Below are 17,343 nucleotides of genomic sequence, written 5' to 3'. Positions count from 1 at the left end.
ATGCAATATCTGTCCCAGAACCCTTCCTGATTTAAGTTAAATCAGAGTCCAACAGCATCCCAGATGCTTTGCAGCCCTGGGCAGGCCTGTGCTGTGCTCCAGAGAGCCCCTCCTCTCTGTTCCCTAGCTTGAGCAGGGACAGGGGCATGGCCAGAGGCATTGCCCCCTGAGACAAAGGGAGCAGGGAGGGGGTTTATTCTCCACCCCCCACCAGGGGACTTTGGCCCCTGTCATCCTTTCCCCCCCTCCCAAATCCAGTGGCAGGGGAGGGAACATGGCCAGAGTCAGCTGGCATGGCCCCTGCCATCCACCTGCCTTGCCAGTGCCTGGGGCTGCAGGGCTGAACCCAGCTGGCTGGTGAGTGCTGCTGAGGGTGGAGGCAGAGGGGCCAGGCCTGGCTGGGCTGCTGGGTCCGGGTCCTTCCCAGCAGGCTGCAACTGGGACTGGGGCCACAGGGGCTGTGTGGCTTTCTGTGCCCAAGCTGAGTAGGGCTGTCATGGAGCCCCAGCTGCTTGGGTAGGGTCCCACAGGGTGTCCATGGGGGCTGGGCCCTTCCCAGACTGCTATGACTGCATGACATCCTGGCCTGGCAGCACAGGCAGGGGCTGGCTGGGGAGTGGGCTTCCTGGGCTGCTCAGAGGTGCCAGCAGGCCCAGAGCCCAGCAACCGCCCCTACCGCACCCCCTGCTCGATGCAACACCCAGGGCTATAGCCCCACAACAACAGCAGGCTGGTTGGGGTGGGCGGGAGGGGAGGGGAGGGGGGGGGCTCTTTTGAACTCCTCGCCTCCAACTGCCGAGGCCGTGCTGTGCCATTCTGGGTGGTGGATGGAGGGGGGAGCTTCAGCCACGTGACTTCTGGCCCGTGCATGGAGCTCCAGCTCTAGCTCCTGGATGCCTTGGAAGGTGGAAGGTGTCCAGGTGGAAGATGTCTGGGGGCTGCAACTGGAGCTCCACATGCAGGGCAGAAGCTGCTGGGCTGATGCCACCCCCGCACCCTCCACCACCTCCCAAAGCAGTACAGCAGTGGCAGGAATGGGAGGGGGAGTAACCGCTGGAGGTGAGGGGGAAGCTTGCTTGGCCCAGCAAGGGCTGTTTTTCCCCCCTCACCTCCAGCTGTGGCTCCTGTCATACTATGCAGCCCTGCTCAGAGATAGGGTAGTTTTTTTCAGCTCAACTGCTTCAACCTGAGCTGGGCTGAAGTGACCAGACTGAAGGAAGCTACCCCAGCTCCAAGCGGGGCTATGTGGTGCAGCAGGAGCTGGAGGTGAGGGGAGAACAGCCCTGCTGGGCCAAGCCAGCTTCCCCTCGGCTCCAGCGGTTACTCCCCCTCCCGTTCCTGCTGCTGCTGTGCCATTCTGGGAGGTGGTGGGGTGGGAGGGCTTGGACTTCAGCCCGGCTGCTCCCCACATGTGGAGCTCCGGCTGCAGCCCCTGGACACCTTCTGCTTTTCAAGACATTTGGGAGCTGGAGATCCACATGCGGGACAGAAACTGCATGGCTGAAACTTCCTGGTCCCCCCATCAGCCTGCTGGCTATGGGGCTCTAGCCCAGGGTGCTGCACAAAGCAGGGGATGCAGCGGAGGCAGCTGCCAGGTTTCGTAGCCTACCAGCGCCTCCAAGCTGGCCTGGGAACCCTGCTCCACAGCCAGCCCCCACCTGTGCTGCCAGGCCAGGCTGTCACATGGCCACAGTGGGCTGGGAAGGGCCCTGCCCCCATGGGCTTCCCTGTGGGGCCCTACCCAGCTGGTTGGGGCTCCATGACAGTCCTGCCTTGCTTGGGCATGGGGAGCAGGGAGCAGTCTGGCCATGCAACCCCCATGGCCCCAGCCTGGGCTGCCTCTCTGCCTCTGCCCTCAGCAACACCCACAAGTTGGCTGGGCTCAGCCCTGTAGCCCCAGCTGCAGCCACAGTCCCAGCCCTTGGCAGATATCAGGGCCACGCTGATGGCTCTGGCCAGGCCCTCTGCCACCCAAGCAAGAGAAGGAGGGGAAGGTGGGCAGACCCCAGGGTCCCATACCCAGAGACAGGGGAGTTTATTCCCCACTCCCTGCCCCCCTTTGCCTGAGGTACTGCCCAGACCTGTCTGGCCTTGAGGACAAGCCTGGCAAGGGCTACTTCCCCCCTGTCCCTCCAGGCACATCCTGGCTGGGGTCCCTGCAGGCCAGGGTAGGGCTGTAAACACCGCCACAATCATACTTAGCTCCTGGGGGCCTGGCCACACACCCCAGGTCAGTTTCCCTCCAGCCTTGCAGCTGCTGCAAAGGGAAGGAAGGCCTGCTCTAGCGTCCCCTGGCTTGTACCTTGAGCCACTGCAGGCATGCGTCTGCATTTGCAGAATTAAACATGAATGCCTGCGTACTTGTAAATCAGTTTGCAGGTAGACTAACCTGCAAAGATTGAATCAATTCAGGCTCTGGCTTTTTGAATGTCTGTCCCTAGCCTATGTGATGCAGGTTTGCCAAGCTTCTGTGGTTGAGCAGCACATGGCTGTGCCTACTAGCAAAGGCTCCTGGTGGAGCAAGGGCATTCTGGTGTTCCGTGCTGAGCCTGCTCTTCTTCCACACAGTGTGTTGCCTTCTTCCCTGCCAGCCTGTGGTCTTAATTTCATGCCCTACCAATCTCCAGCTTCCTTTCCCTATAGCCTGGTATTACATCTCATACCCATCATTATTAGATTTGGGAAACTTCCTCTTCTAATTTGTCTGGCTCAGCAGTGATCTTTGAGGCTAGGGACAGACATTACACATAAACTAGTTTGTGATCAGAAATTGGTTTAAACCTGTACCAGTGCACATAAACCAGTTTGAAAATGGCTGAAACTGGTTTGAGATAAACCTGGTTGACTGTAGTATCAGACTTAACCGATTTGGGTCAAACCAGTTCATTCAATGTCTGTCCTAGACTCCTTCCTGGTTTAACTTACACCATGCTTTGCAGCCTTGGGTAGGGCTGTCTGCTCCACAGCAGAGCTGGCCCTATCCCTTTGCTCCCTGGCTGGAGCTCTGGAAAAGACAGCAGAGACAGCAGTATCTGCCTGGCTTCCCCTTGCCCCCCCCAGCTCCCTCACCACTCCCTGCTCAAGCAGGGATTCCCCCCTTTCCTCTCCCAGACCATGGACCATAGCCAGCATGTGGTATGCTAGCTAATGCTGAGAGGTGTCCATGTAAGGCAGAAAGGACAGTGTCTGCTTAGGGATTTTTGGAGCTAATCAACAGGTAGCCAGTAATGTCCCTCCATTCCTTCTTTGGCAAAAGCTGTTTAAGAAGAGCTTGAGCTTGAGCTAACAAGAGAGACTTTTGTTTTCTTTTGATGGGGTGCTAAATGGTATCAACTAGAGAAAATGGTATCAAGCTACCTAGAGAAATCGTGGAATCGCCATCCTTGGATATTTTTAAGAGCATGTTGGACAGACATTTGGCTGGGATGGCGTAGTCAGGGGCATCCCGCCTTGGGCATGGGGCTGAACTAGATGACCTCATAAAGTCCCTTCTATCCCACTTTCCTGTGATCCTATGAACACTAATAATTTTAGTGTTATTGATGGTTATAGTTCCAAACCATCTGTTTTTTTTTTCTGGTTAGCGCTGCAGCTGCCAAATAAAAATATTCATTAAGACTCAGGCAGTTTTCCAGTCTGTTTTGGTAATGCTCACTGAAGCAACAAATCATGTTTCCAGTAGCTATCTGGCTTCACCTGATGGGAAAATACTGTGTGCCAGCATCTGAATTCTGTGTTTGCGGTCAGAAAGCAATAAACCATTTTGTTTTAACAAAACATGTTGCTACGACTGGTATTTTTAAGAGATGATTTATGACCTATGTTTTCTTTTGTAATTTCTAAAAATTAGGCATTTATCTATGTGTTCAAAATATTAAATGGACAATACATGTAAACTACAGAGAGAGAAAAAGGAAAAATGGGAAGAAGTAAAGTATAATCAATCTTAAGAAAATAATGGAAGGATGAGCATGATATAGATAAGAAGGAATTATACACATTAGTCTTCCGGCAAGAGAAAGAAGTATGTATTTCTGCATGAGTGCCCTAACCACTAAGCTGGAAAATGAGGCCCACACTTCATCTGGCCTGTGTTTCTTTAATTCTTTTATGCAAAGAATGGAATAGTTTCAAGTGGAGATACTGAGAGCACCCCTGCCCAAGAACAGCTTGTAGCCTGATAATCAGGGATCTTGGTTTTCTCTATTTAAAACATCCCCAATTTTTGTTATAAAAACAATGTGTGTGTACACACACACACACACACACACACACACACACACACACTGTTTATATATTAGTGGTGTTTCATTTTAATCGTGGAAAAATGTGGATTTGGGGTTACTGATTTTAAACCGAAAATTGGGGATTTTTCTTATCAGAGAGATCCAGGAACCCTGCTGATAATAAAGGCAGTCTCCTGGGAGGTGGGGGGAAATTGAGCTCCTGTTTTCAACATTGACATTTTAACCACTGACCTGTTGGTTTGCAGAGGAGTGCAAATGTCAAGGCTTCTTCAAGAAGTGATCCCTACTTTGACTTTGGAGAGAAAAATAATAAAGGGTCTTGGTATCTACTCTAGAAGGTGGCTTAGGGCTGCAGAGGGAGATGCCTTCCCTTTATACCAGACTTAAGTCCTTTAACCCACTGAAGAGGGGTATTTAAGGCATATCCATGTCCTCACCCTTTCCTTTTTGGTTATTCCACTCAGTATACTCGCTAGTTTGGATCACATTCTGAAGTTATACATTGTCTCCCTTGCATCCCATAGAGAACTGAGCTGTCTGACTCGAAACTGAGTTCTCCTATGCACAGTTTAACATTGAATTATTTGATATTGTGACATATGTGTCTTGTTAGGAATCTAGTCCTAAATGTTTTCCAAAGTAAGTAACCAGATTTTTTTTTCCTTTCTAGAAAAGTTGATTGCTTACCAACGGGAATTCCATGCTTTGAAAGAACGCCTTCGCATAGCTGAGCACAGAACTCTGCAGCGCTCCTCTGAGTTAAATGCCATCTTGGAGCAGTTCAAGCGTGCAGTAGCAGAAACAAATGGAAGTAAGGATGCATTAAACAATTTTTCAGGTACAGTCCAGGGTTTAGATTTGCTTTAATTTAATATTGTAATTTAATATTGTTGCAAGGGTATGTGCAGGTGTAGCAGAGCAGTAGGCTCTACAACATGGGGGAGGGGAAAGGGGGGAAACATGATACAACTTTGACTGTGCCAGATGAAACCTTTGTGGACCAGATCAGACCTCTTTGCAGGCTGGATCTAGCCTGTGGGCTGTAAGTTGCCAACCCCTATTTTAAGTCATCTATCTTGGAACTAATAAAGAATTGTCCTTCAGTATTTTAGTGGTTCACACTTCATCACTGAACAGATCAGGCTTCAGGAGCATTAGACATAAATGTTTGGGGTTTTTTAATGAATGTATAATTTAACGTAACACTGTTTCTTTTATGTCTTTTACCACTGTTAGCCATGTTATTTTGATCTCCAGGTTGGACTACTACCATGCATTCTGCATTATATAGCATTCATAAGCTAAAGTTGATGTAGTTAGAAATGGCCCAAGCTCAAGAAGTGGTTGGACAGTCACTGGTTAGGGATGATCTAGGTGTAGCTATGCCTATGTTCTTTTATGGCTATTTCCCAAGATTCTGGGCTTTGCTAGCTGCTGCACGGGATAGGGAGGGAATTTTCCCTGCCCTGCTGCTACCGATATCAGTGTGTTTTGTTCCTGTTTTTAAGCCGTCCTCAGGGGGAGTGTGACCCTCTTCCAGTTGTGACTGGTGCCTCCCAAGTCTGGGGGGGCACCAGATGGCTGTTGGGGGGGCGGTCCCCCAGCCGCTGATCGCCAAGTGCGGAACCACCAGCAGTGAAACTGGAAAAGTGCACTTCTGCTGGCACTTCCAGGGGGTGCATGGCCTATCTCAGGGGGTGCACGTGCACTCACATGCACCCCCTACACGTTGCTAATGCCCTCTTCCTGGGATCTTTCAAGCATATACCTTTGCAGTAGCAGGACACTGGCTGCTGTGGTCCTCTTACTTTACTTATGGAATGGTAGGGTGTTATGTCTTGGGTTTTTCATCAGGGTCTTCTGTAGTTTTGTTAAGAGGTTAGACAATAGATTTGTATAAAACGGTTTGGATAGGGCTGATCCTGCCTCTGGCATGGGGTTGGACTAAATGACCTCTGGAGGTCCCTTCCAGCCCTACTTCTCTATGAATCTGTGATTTAGCATGTTTGACTATAGAGAATCCTGCCAGCCCCACTGATTGCTCTGCTTCTTTTGTTCTTTGTGCAACTAATGGTATTAACTTACATTTAAAAAAATCCTACCTAGTTTTGAGTTCTTGGTGCCTAAGAAAAAGCCTGTCCTCCCATGCACTATCATGGATATTGAGGTCAGCTAATATTCCTAGATTTGTCCAAGTGATGGGAGTGTGTGTGTTGCAAAACCTTAAATATGTAAGTCACTTTCCACGTTGGTCTGATGGAAACCAAGTCCGAGACCTTTTGGGTTCAGCATAAAGACTGTTTTTTCCTGAGAGGTGTGTGGAATGAATATAACATTTTTAACGTTGTAATTTTGGGATTGGATTCCCCTAATTTGAGTTGACATGGGTTCACAAGTTCTTATATTAATTTTTATTAAGTATATATCTGTCTAAAGATTCTTAGGCACATTGTAAATATTAATATATAATAATATGTTGTTTTTGGTCACTACTTTAAATCTGAAAGGAATTCAAGCTCCACGACAGATCCTGCCATCTATCTGGAAATACAGACACTTCCAGTCCAACTTCTGCATTTGAATCTGCAAGAAAAATATGGCAAGCAAATTATAATAATCTATAGTGGAATTTAGACCCCAGATCAAATATTACACCTCTCCTCATGGCACTAAAAAAAAAAAAATCAAGACTGTTAGTTGTCTGGGATTTAGCTTTATATTTTATCCAAAGAAAATACTTATAGTTCTGTAGGACCACTGGTTCTGTTTATAATCCCAGGAGTGAATGACACCTATTATCTCATCACCATCATTTCTCTGGCACCCAGATTTTCTTTGGAAGTCTTCAATCCAGTTTGTGACCTAACCTGACCTTTACAGGTTTTGAGACAGTCAGTCAATATATTATGGCTTTTTTCTAATTAAAAATATTGGCTACTGTTTCGCACTTGATTTGAGGGATTTGCTACATGCTGTCAACGAAATTTCATAGCCGATATCTCTGCTGATATCTGTGCTCCTTTGTGGAAGTAATCTGAAATGTAGCAGGCTCTGATAACATCACAAACTGATTTAGCTTTTAATACTCAAACTGAGTAAATAATTTAAATGTGCAGCTTTGTGTGGAGGGCATTTCTATTACAAAATTGTACACAAATTTTAGCTTTTTTATTGTAAACTGTGAAATTTTATTTTTATGAAAAATACTTGTATGTAAAATATGTTTAAAAAATACCTGCAATTTAAAAAACATATTCATTTAAAGATTGTTGTTGCATTTTGATGCACCCTGTGAAAGTAAATACAAAATATTCAGAATTGTCTGGCTGTTCTTATTCTTTTCCTTTCATCTTGATCCACTCTGGGTAAAAAATGTATGGAAATTCTCTACAGGTAAGAACTTTCCTTTATATTATTTCTTGCAGCATTTAACTGGCATGTAACTGTCACTTGTAATTTTGTTTCAGTTTCCAGAAAAAAAAGCCTACTTAAAACCCCATGTATGACTTTTTAAATGAAAAATAATATTTTTCGTTTTTGGTACACAAATCTGATTTAAATGCCTCATTTTATTTCGCCTTATTTCAATTAGCATCAGACTTGAAATTGCATGCATCTTGTAGCTCTGTAAAAGTATTTCCATTCTGATGCATTTTCTGCATTATTGGGTTTATATATGTTTACAGATGAAACACTGAAATTGCTAAAAGAGCTAACAAGCAGAAAATCTCTTCAAGTGCCAAATATTTATTACCATTTGCCTCACTTATTGAAGAATGAAGGAAGTCTTCAACCATCAGTGCAGATTGGCCTTGGACGAACAGGAGGTATGCTGGTATAGTTTACATAATGCGTATACTAAACATACATTTAAAGAATTTCCTGGTTTTGGCCGTCTAATTTATTCTATTGTTTGGTAGCTCAAAAACTCTCATTACTTCTGTGATATTAGCACTTTCACTGAATCCAAGATGAAAGGAGTTTGCATTCAGTTTTGCTCTTTAGTGCCCAATTCAGATCATGTGCTACCCAAGGTGGTAAGGTATACAATAAGAAAGGCTAAATTTGGATCAGTTTGTGTTCTCTTTTCATTAGTTTTACAAAATTAAGAAGGCATGGAAATGTTATTATTAGATTTATCCCTTTGGCTTATATATAGTAAACTAAGCTTGGAATTGTGTTTCTGGCGTTCCCAGCAATAAATTCCATGGTGTAGTCAAGTGGACTTGGCATTTTGGGCACCTAAGATTAATTAGATTGTACGTTTTAATGAAATGATCACATTTAGGTTAGGGAGGGAAAAGCCTGGTACTCATTTCTAGTCTTGTGGTTGGCTGTGCCTCCACAGAATTTACTCTTATTAGCTGTGGCCATGCAACCAGAAAAAGCTCAACCGGGTCACGTCCCTTGAAACATGTCTGTGTGTCTATAAGAATTAAATTCACATGTATACCATTTAATCTGGTTCTGCCAATATTTTCATAAACTAATCTTTCATGTTTTGCTTAGCTGTTTATTGTAGAATTACTAGTTCTAGTTAGTGTGTGTTGTGTATTCTAATTTGATTTTTGTTTTAAAAAGTTGCTTATCTACTTATCAGATGTGCTGGATCACGTCTTATTCACTTATTCTGTTTCTCTCTATAACAAAATGGAAATAAATTCTATGCATATTGTCAGTCAGGAAGAGGAGGACTCAGACTTCTGTAATTGGTTTACACCAAACATATAATCAACTATATCAACATTTTAAATTGCAAAAAAAGTTGATTAAACTCAACTGTGCTAAAAATAGAAAAAAATCAGAGTTAAAAGTTGAGTCTATATCCTTCTCTTCCTCTGTTTTGTGTTCTGAATATGTATTATTAAATATAGAATCTAATATCTGCAGTAATTAAGATGTGTTCAGAATGCCTTCCAGTATTTCCAAATCCAGTCTGATTTTTGTATATTTAAAATATATGGAGGGGGATCTCTCCAATTACACTGGGCTTCATAGTATTTCATACAGTTTTGCTTATCCCGTTTGTCCTTTGCCTATCAGGATGGATGCAATCTATATCATATTGGGGGGAAGAGATGCCCTTGGGGAGGTTGAGGCATGAAAGTTAAATAGGTATGTGGAGGATAGGAGGAGGTGGGAATGCAGAATTAGCAATACAGTAGGGGTGTGAGTGTTGAATTTTGAGGTAGTTTATATAGAATAGGAGGTCTGAGATGGGATCCTGGGAGATGGGGAGTGTTAGGGCCATTCTGGGGCTCTGGATTTGATCAGTGGCCAAACTGGTCATATAGGTATAAGAACCCAAAGAAGTGGAAGGTAAACAAGGGGAAATTTTGTCCAAAATTTGTAGACATTTTCCTTAAATCTTACGTAGACAATTAAATTGTAAAGACCTGTTGTGCCATATTTGGAGACTAAGCTCTCTAAACAGGTTGTGATTTGTATAAATCACAGTGGAACCATAAGTGATATGTACCACAACGGTATACATCTTTACAATGCACAATAATACTCTTGGTTCCATAATAATACCTTTTATTAGACCAACTAATGATATTAAAAGTATTAATTAGTTAATTAAAAGTTATTAATGATATTACAAGTTCTAATAAAAGGTATCATTTTGGAACCAAGAGTTCTAGTTTTTTGTATGTCTTTTTGTCTCAGACCAACACGGCTACCAAGTACACCCCCAATAATACGCTTAGCATTTAAGCATTTAGTACTTTTTTTGTCTGGCTGCTTTTGATTTAACCATTGGGGGCATTCTGTAATACTATATTTACTCAAGATGAAGATTTTTCCTCTTAAAACATAGGGGGGAAGCTCCTTATCCTGGATTCAAGTACAAGGCAAGGAGCCACATGGCTGTTGTGGCTCCAGCCACAGCCTGACTCAGGCTCATGGTCAGAGCTTCAATATCCCCCTGCTGTTTCTCCACCCCCTACCACAATGCCTTCTTGCCATCTGCTCCCACTTCCTCTCCCCCACCCCACCACCATTGCTTACCCTCATTCAGGGTTCTGGCCCCTGTCCAACCCTGCAACAGCAGCAGTGGTAGTGATAGTTCCAGCTCTGACCTGGTCCCAGGGGTGGGCCTGAAGCTGCTGTTTCTGTTGCCATAACCACTGCTGTCTGCTTGGGCAGGGGCCAGAGCCAGCGTGTGATCCATGCCCTGGGCTGGAGCTTGGCAGAAGCCAGAGCCCCAACAAAGGGTAAGCAGTGGTGGAGAGGGAGAATATGACTGGGGGGGGAGGCAGGTGGCAGAGGGGTTCAGGGACTGGAGGGGACAGACAGCAATGAGGGCAGATAGCTGTTGAGGCAAGTGGCAGGGAAGGTCAAGCACTAGGGGTTATAGGCACTGGTGGAGACAGACAGGTGTGGGGGGATGCAGGCAGCAGGCAGGGACAAGTGATGGGGTGGGCAGGTAGTGGTGGGGAAGGGCTGGGGTCAGGTTCCTTGACCCATCCACCCGCTTACCCTTTGCTGTTGCTCTCCCTCCCCCCCCCCCCAGTCACTGCTTTCCCTGCGGTAGTAGTCATGGATGAATTTAAGGTGACCCTCCAATAATTAGATTCTATACATGGAAAGTTTTAACATTTATACATTTTCCATGTATAAATTCTGATTAGTTGAGGGATCATCTTGAATTCAAAGTTGTCTTGGATTTAGGTAAATATGGTAATGGTGTTATCAGTGATTTGGTATGTTTTGCAACTTTGTTGGTTACCACATTATCTCAGTTTTTTAATACTTCTTGTGGATTTCTCAATCTCTGTTATAAAACAGTTTCATATATTCTAATTTGTCTATAAATGAGATAATTATAAGTACATTTCTCTTTTTATTTTATAGTTTCAATTGTGATGGGAATTCCCACGGTGAAAAGAAAAGTCAAATCTTATCTTACAGAAACTCTCCATTCTCTTATTGATAAATTGTCTCCTGAAGAGAAATTGGATTGTGTTATGGTTGTCTTCATAGGAGAGGTAATCACTTAAACATTTTACATCACTTCTAAACTTTCTTAATGACTAGTATCACATAGTCGCTGGCTGTGCTTTTTCTAAGAATTGTTTTGAACAATTTATAAAAGACAAGTTGTAGAAAAATTCCTAATTTCCTGGTAAAACATGAAGAAGCAGAGTTAATTATGCATGTATTTATTGAGGTAATTGCATGGCTTTCTGATAGTAAGGAGAGAATGGAGGCAAATCCAGCAGATCTGTTATTTTGCAAATCCTCTCATGTATTTATCCAGTGTTATGGCACTGAGGTGTGGCATTGTGTGCTGAGGCTGGAGAGCATAGCTGCTGCCATTCGACGGAAGTAGCTTATGCAGATTTTACTGGCTTGTGGGTAGGATTCCTTCCTTGCATGTCAGCTGAGTGCCTAGTCTTGCTGCTCAAGCTGAAAGTTGCTCTGAGGATTTTGTCTACAATGCTAAATACTCTTGACAACTGCTTTGATTTTCTGTTTTCCTGGATTATAAATTTCTTCTGCAAAATAGTTATTCTTTTGTAAATCTACTCTTAAGGTACATTTTTGAAATAAGATTTCATTGGACACTTTGGAAAAGCTAATTAATTGCTTCCAACTATACCGGATCTTCTAGCTAAGCTCCTAAGGATGCTGGGCACCATGCCTTCTGTAGGGAAGATTGTTTTATCAGCTGAAAGGGCTGGGAAACCTTCTCTTTTTAGATGTATGTGCGTTCCCTAGCAATTTGTTGCCTAGTTTACAGAATGTGAGAGGGTTTATAAATGTATGGTTCCCTTCAGTCCCTGACAGTACAGTTTGCTTTTGAAGCACTGTGTGGGGTTTATAAACACTATCCATTAGATCAGGGGTAGGCAACCCCCGGCACGGGTACCAGAGTGTGTCACTCAAAGGCATTTTGCTTGGCACACGTGCCTCTGGTTGAATGGTGGGGAAGGGGCTGCAAGGATTGGGCCCCTCATGGCTCCCCGGTTATCCACCTGTGGCACACCAACGTCTTACAAGTTGAAGTTGTGGGTGCTTTTGCCACTCTGCCCAAAAATGTTGCTGACCCCTGCATTAGATACTGACATTTGAAAACTATTTCTTTCTTTTTTTCAACCACTGTTCAAGGGCTGTGTACCCGCCTCCGCTCGACTAAGTGTTCCCGTGCTGCCTTTGCCCGGGCCCAAGTTTTCGCGTGCCCTGGGTTCGCGGGTGCACCCCAGAGGTTCCGGCCCGGTACCTGCTTCGCTCCAGTGGTCCGCGAGACTGCCGTATCTACCGCCGGCTCCCCTCTGTATGGTGCATCTGGTTACCTCACCGATGCCACCTCTTCCGACGTGGCTGGCTTCTCCGCCGCTCCTGCCGCTTACGCCGCAGCTGACTCCGCCACCAGCTCTGCGATCAGGGATCCAGTTAGCTCCTCCTCTGGCTCTATTGCCAGTGCTGCAGCTGGTTCCTTCCCCAGCTAGGCTGCCTGGGGCCCTGTCTGCTCGTCCTCCGGCTCTACTGCTGGCGTTGTCGCTGGCTCCTTCCCCAGCTACGCTGACCAGGCTCCCGCCTGCTCCTCTTCCGGTCCTGCTACTGGTGCTGCCGCCGGTTTCCCCACCGGCTGAGCCGATAATCACGGCGCTGGCTTCTCCACCAGCCCTGCTGCCGGCTGCTCCACTCCGTGTCTCGGAGCCAGGTCTGGCTCCGCCTCTTTCTCTCTCATACACTGCGGGTGGCGGCTGATTCCCCGCTTGCTGAGGCTTGTCGCTCCAGCCTCCTCTGCTCTGCTGCCCCGTTGCCTCGGCGGGGCCGCCTTTTGTTCCTCCCGGAAGGCGTCCCCTGCCCCTGCTGCTTTGCTGCAGCCGGATAAATGCCCGGCTGATAACCCGCGCCGGCGTTCTCGGCGCATATGCCTCCTTCGGCTCTTCTGGCTCTGCGGGAGGTAAGCGGGACTCTTTGCTGCCCCGGGGGCCTTCCAGCGTCCCAGCTCCCCTGGGACACAACCCCCCCTCAAGATGCCTTGGGGTGTTCCTACTTTACCTTTCCAAGTCATACCGGATGAGTTGCCCGACTTGTCCGTCTGGGGGTCCGTTTGTTCACTTGAGTTCTTGCTGTCACACCTAGACAGGAAATCCGCCATGGTGTTTGATTTTCCTGGCCTGAACATGATCTGGAATTTGTAAGGCTGTAGGGCCAATGCCTACCGGGTGATCCAGGCATTATCGGTTCTAGCAGTGCTTAGCCACCGGAGAGGGGCATGGTCCGTTACTAACTTAAACTCCTGGCCCATTAAATAATACCGGAAATGGTCCATGGCCCATCAAATGGCCAGACATTCCCGCTCTATTGTGGCATACCTCCTCTCTGCTGACGACAGCTTGCAGCTAGCATATGCTATTGGCCTCTCGATCCCTTCCTCTTCCTGCATGAGGACGGCCCCCACTGCCGTTTCGGATACATCTGTCTGTAAAATGAAAGTTTTCCTAAAGTTAGGGGTGCACATTATTACGTCCTCGCAGAGGGCCCATTTTAACTTCCCAAAACACTGCTCCATCTGCTCCGTCCATTTTACTGCCCCATTCTTCCTCCCCTTCAATGCCTCCGTCAAGGGGGCTGTTAGTTCCAAAAAGTGTGGCACGAATCTCCAGTACTAGTTGGTCAGCCCTAGAAACGACCGGAGCTGGCGACAATTCTGGGGGGCTGGGAAATTTCGCACCGTCTCCACTTTGTCAGCCAGGGGTCTGATAGTGCCCCTGCCCACCAGGAACCCTAAATACTTAATTTCCCTTTTTGCTAAGGCGCATTTCTGCGGGTTCGCTGTGAGACCGGCTTGCCTTAGCTCTGACAATATGGCCCTGAAGGCCTGCTTATGGTGCGTCCAGGGCGGTGAGTATATAATGATGTTGTCAATGTAGGCTGCAGCATACCCGGCATGGGGGGCCAGCAGCCGATCCATTAACCGCTGGAAAGTCGCGGCTGCTCCATGTAGCCTGAAGGGCATTCTTACAAACTCATAGAGACCCCAGGGCGTGCCGAAGGCCGTCTTTGGCCGATTTGCCGGCGCCACTGGGATTTGCCAGTACCCCTTGGCCAGATTCAGCGTCGATATATACTGGGCTTCTCCGATTCTTTCTATCAATTCATCTACCTGAGGCATGGGGAACGCGTCGAAGACTGCTAGCGCGTTCAATCTTCTGTAATCGACGCATAGCCTCAGCGACCCATCCGGCTTGCGTACAGGGACCAGCGGGCTTCTCCAGGGGCTTCGGGACGGTCTTACCACTCCTAGTTGCAACATGGAGCTCACCTTCTCACGCACAACCTCTAGCAAGTGGTGCGGAATGGACCTCCACTTCTCCCTTACTATAGCCCCTGGTGGTGTTTTAATGGTATGAGTTGTGCCCTGGACCCATCCTGGTTCTTTACAGAACACATCCTGGAACTCGTGAATTAACCTCCGCACCTCCTGTCTCTGTGGTTTGGACAAGTCTTCCCCCACTCCGATTAGTTGCTCTATCTCCTCCGACGGTGCCACATCTTGTCCGGACCCTTGGGGCCCCAAATCCTCTTAGTCGTTTTCTACGAAGGTCACCCAGCCCGCCGGCTCCTTCCACTCCCGCAGCAGGTTCATGTGAAAGATTTTCTTCTCTCGGAGATGGCCCGGCCGATGTACTTCGTAATCTACAGGCCCAACCCGCCGAAGAATCTCGAAGGGGCCTTGCCATTGCATTAGGAACCTGCTCGTGGATGTGGGGAGCAGCAGCACCAGCACTCGTTGCCCTGGTTCGAAGACCTGCTCCCTAGCGCTACTGTCGTATTTTTCCTTCTGCCGAGCCTGGGCTTCTTTCAAATTCTTGCGAGCTATGTTCTGGGCCATTCTTATCCTTGGTTGGAATCCCTGGCGATACCCCACCGGGTCCTGTAGCGCCCCGTTGTCCTGTTCCCATTCCTCCCGCAGGACCTGCAGCCATCCTCGGGGACGGTGCCCCAGAACCAGCTCAAACGGGGAAAATCTCATGGAATCCTGAGGGGTATCCCTAAGAGTGAATAGCACCAGTGGTAAAAGTAAATCCCACTTCCGAGGGTCCCCTTGGATGCACTGCTTCAATACCCTTTTGAGGGTGCCATTTAGGCGCTCCACCAGCCCATTGGTTTGGGGATGGTACACTGAGGTACGTATCTGCAGGGTTTTACACACCACCTTCATGACTCCGGACATGAAATTTCTGCCCTGATCGGTCAAGATCTCTTTTGGGACTCCCATTCTTGCGATCCACTTTATCAACTCTTCTGCCACCCGAGGAGCGGTGGCTGTCCGCAACAGGATGGCCTCTGGATAACGCGTCGCATAGTCCACCATAACTAAAATATACTGGTGGCCGGAGCTGCTACGGGGTAAAGGTCCCACGATGTCTAAGGCCACCCTTGCAAAGCGGGTGTCTATGATCGGCATTGGTTGTAATGCAGCCCTGGCAGGGCGTTCGGTCCGAGTCTTCTGGCACTCTGGGCAGGCCGCACACCGTCGGGCCACTTCCTCCCCCATCCTGGGCCAAAAGAACCACCAGCCCACCTTTGCCAGGGTTTTATCTCGCCGTAAATGGCCCCCCACAGGGCTCGCATGGGCCAGTTGCCAGACCGCGTGGCGGAACTGGCTCGGGACCACCAGTTGCGCTTCTACGGGCCCCTCCTGCCTGGGCCCTGGTACGCGGTAGAGGAGGTGGTTCCTTACCTCGAAATGGGGGTGCTCTTCTGTTGGCAATGCGGCTTCATCCCTGGTCTCGTGGGTTTGTTTCCAAAGGGCCCCGAGCTCCGGGTCCTCGCTCTGCGCCTCCCAGAACTGTCTGCTACTAGTGATATTGCCTAGATTGAGGCTTATGGATTCCTCTGCGTCAGCGGGATCTTCCTCTGTCTCCCCCAACCAACCTTCACTAGTTCCCATCTTCTTGCGAGCTAGCTCCACGTCCCTCACCCGCTCCAGTACGTCGTAGATGGGCATCCAATCTCGGCCTAGCAACATTTCGCACGCCAGTTTAGGCACCACCCCTACCAGGAGTTCCCCCTGGTGTTCCATGACACACAGCTGGACCCATTGCCGTCCTACATGCTTGACTTTGCCATGGAGGCAGGCCACCGTTACCGGTGGGACCCTTCTGCCTGCTTGCCGGCGGACCATATCAGCCCTTACCAGGGATTGAGCGTGCTCTGAGTCGAGAGTGGCCTGCACGGGGCAGCCGTCCACCCAGGCCTTAACGATCGGGCGGCTCCATATTGGGTTCGCCCACCTCCGGGCTGCGGCACCGGTCTGGGAAACCTCGGGGTTTGTTGGCTGGGACCCACCGCTCAGCGGGCTGATCGGGGCATTCTCACGAGAGGTGCCCCTTCTGCCCGCAGCGGAAACATACTACATCCCTGCCAGACTCCCGAATAGGGGGACGCCGCCGTTCTGCTTCCCTCGGCAACACCGACACCGGTCCTTGGCTTCTCCTTTCCCTTGGATAACTTGCCTCCGCCGCTGCGAAAGCTTCTGCCAGCTTCAAAGCCTCTTCACAATTCCAGGGGGAGTGTTGCTGCACCCAGCACTGCGTTCTCTCCTCCAGGTCATTCTGGAATTGCTCCTGGACGATTTGATCGGCCAGGTCCTCGCGATCAGACTCCACGGGGTTCACCCATTTGTCGAGGAAGTCCCGTAGCAGCTGCAGTAGTACCCGGGGCCGTCTCTTGTCGGGCCCTTTCCTGGCCCGGAACAGGAGTTGATAATGACCGGGGCTGATCTCCAGTCGATAACATATCATCTATTTCACCTGTTCATAGTCTCGGGCCTCATCCCTTGGGATGGCCCGATAGGCCGCCTATGCTTTCCCAACTACCAGGGCCCCCAACTGGCTGGCCCAGTAGTCCTGGGGGAGGCCGGTCATCAGGGCATGGCGCTTGAAGGCGTCGATGTAAGCCTCGGCGTCGTCATCCTTCGTCATTTTTGGCATTTTGAAGGACACTTGGCTACACCTGAGCCATTCCTGCTGGCGGTCGAACATCTGCTGCTGGGAATCGACAATCTGGGTGAGGGCCTGCAAGTTCTGTCCAAGGACATCAACCGTTGTCATAGCACGGGTTGGGCATTGGC

General features: G+C 48.4%; 1 protein-coding gene across 6 annotated transcripts in view; it reads left to right on the top strand.

The window, feature by feature from the left end:
- Positions 1-17,343, top strand: part of MGAT4A (alpha-1,3-mannosyl-glycoprotein 4-beta-N-acetylglucosaminyltransferase A) — a 181,614-nt gene that overhangs the window by 86,372 nt on the left and 77,899 nt on the right. For 5 of the 6 annotated variants that reach the window (XR_009459160.1, XM_014600337.3, XM_019485094.2 and 2 more), the window contains 3 exons: positions 4,918-5,085; positions 7,934-8,074; positions 11,106-11,239. Coding sequence is in view for 5 of the 6 variants with exons in the window: in XM_014600337.3 (XP_014455823.1) it covers positions 4,918-5,085; positions 7,934-8,074; positions 11,106-11,239 (443 nt within the window). In the remaining variant the exon portion in view is untranslated. The remainder of the gene's footprint in view (positions 1-4,917; positions 5,086-7,933; positions 8,075-11,105; positions 11,240-17,343) is intronic. The other variant, XM_019485097.2, reaches the window with a different exon arrangement.

Source organism: Alligator mississippiensis, chromosome 1 (assembly GCF_030867095.1).
Source record: "Alligator mississippiensis isolate rAllMis1 chromosome 1, rAllMis1, whole genome shotgun sequence".
Lineage (NCBI taxonomy): Eukaryota > Metazoa > Chordata > Crocodylia > Alligatoridae > Alligator > Alligator mississippiensis.
This window is presented reverse-complemented; position numbering and strand designations above follow the sequence as displayed.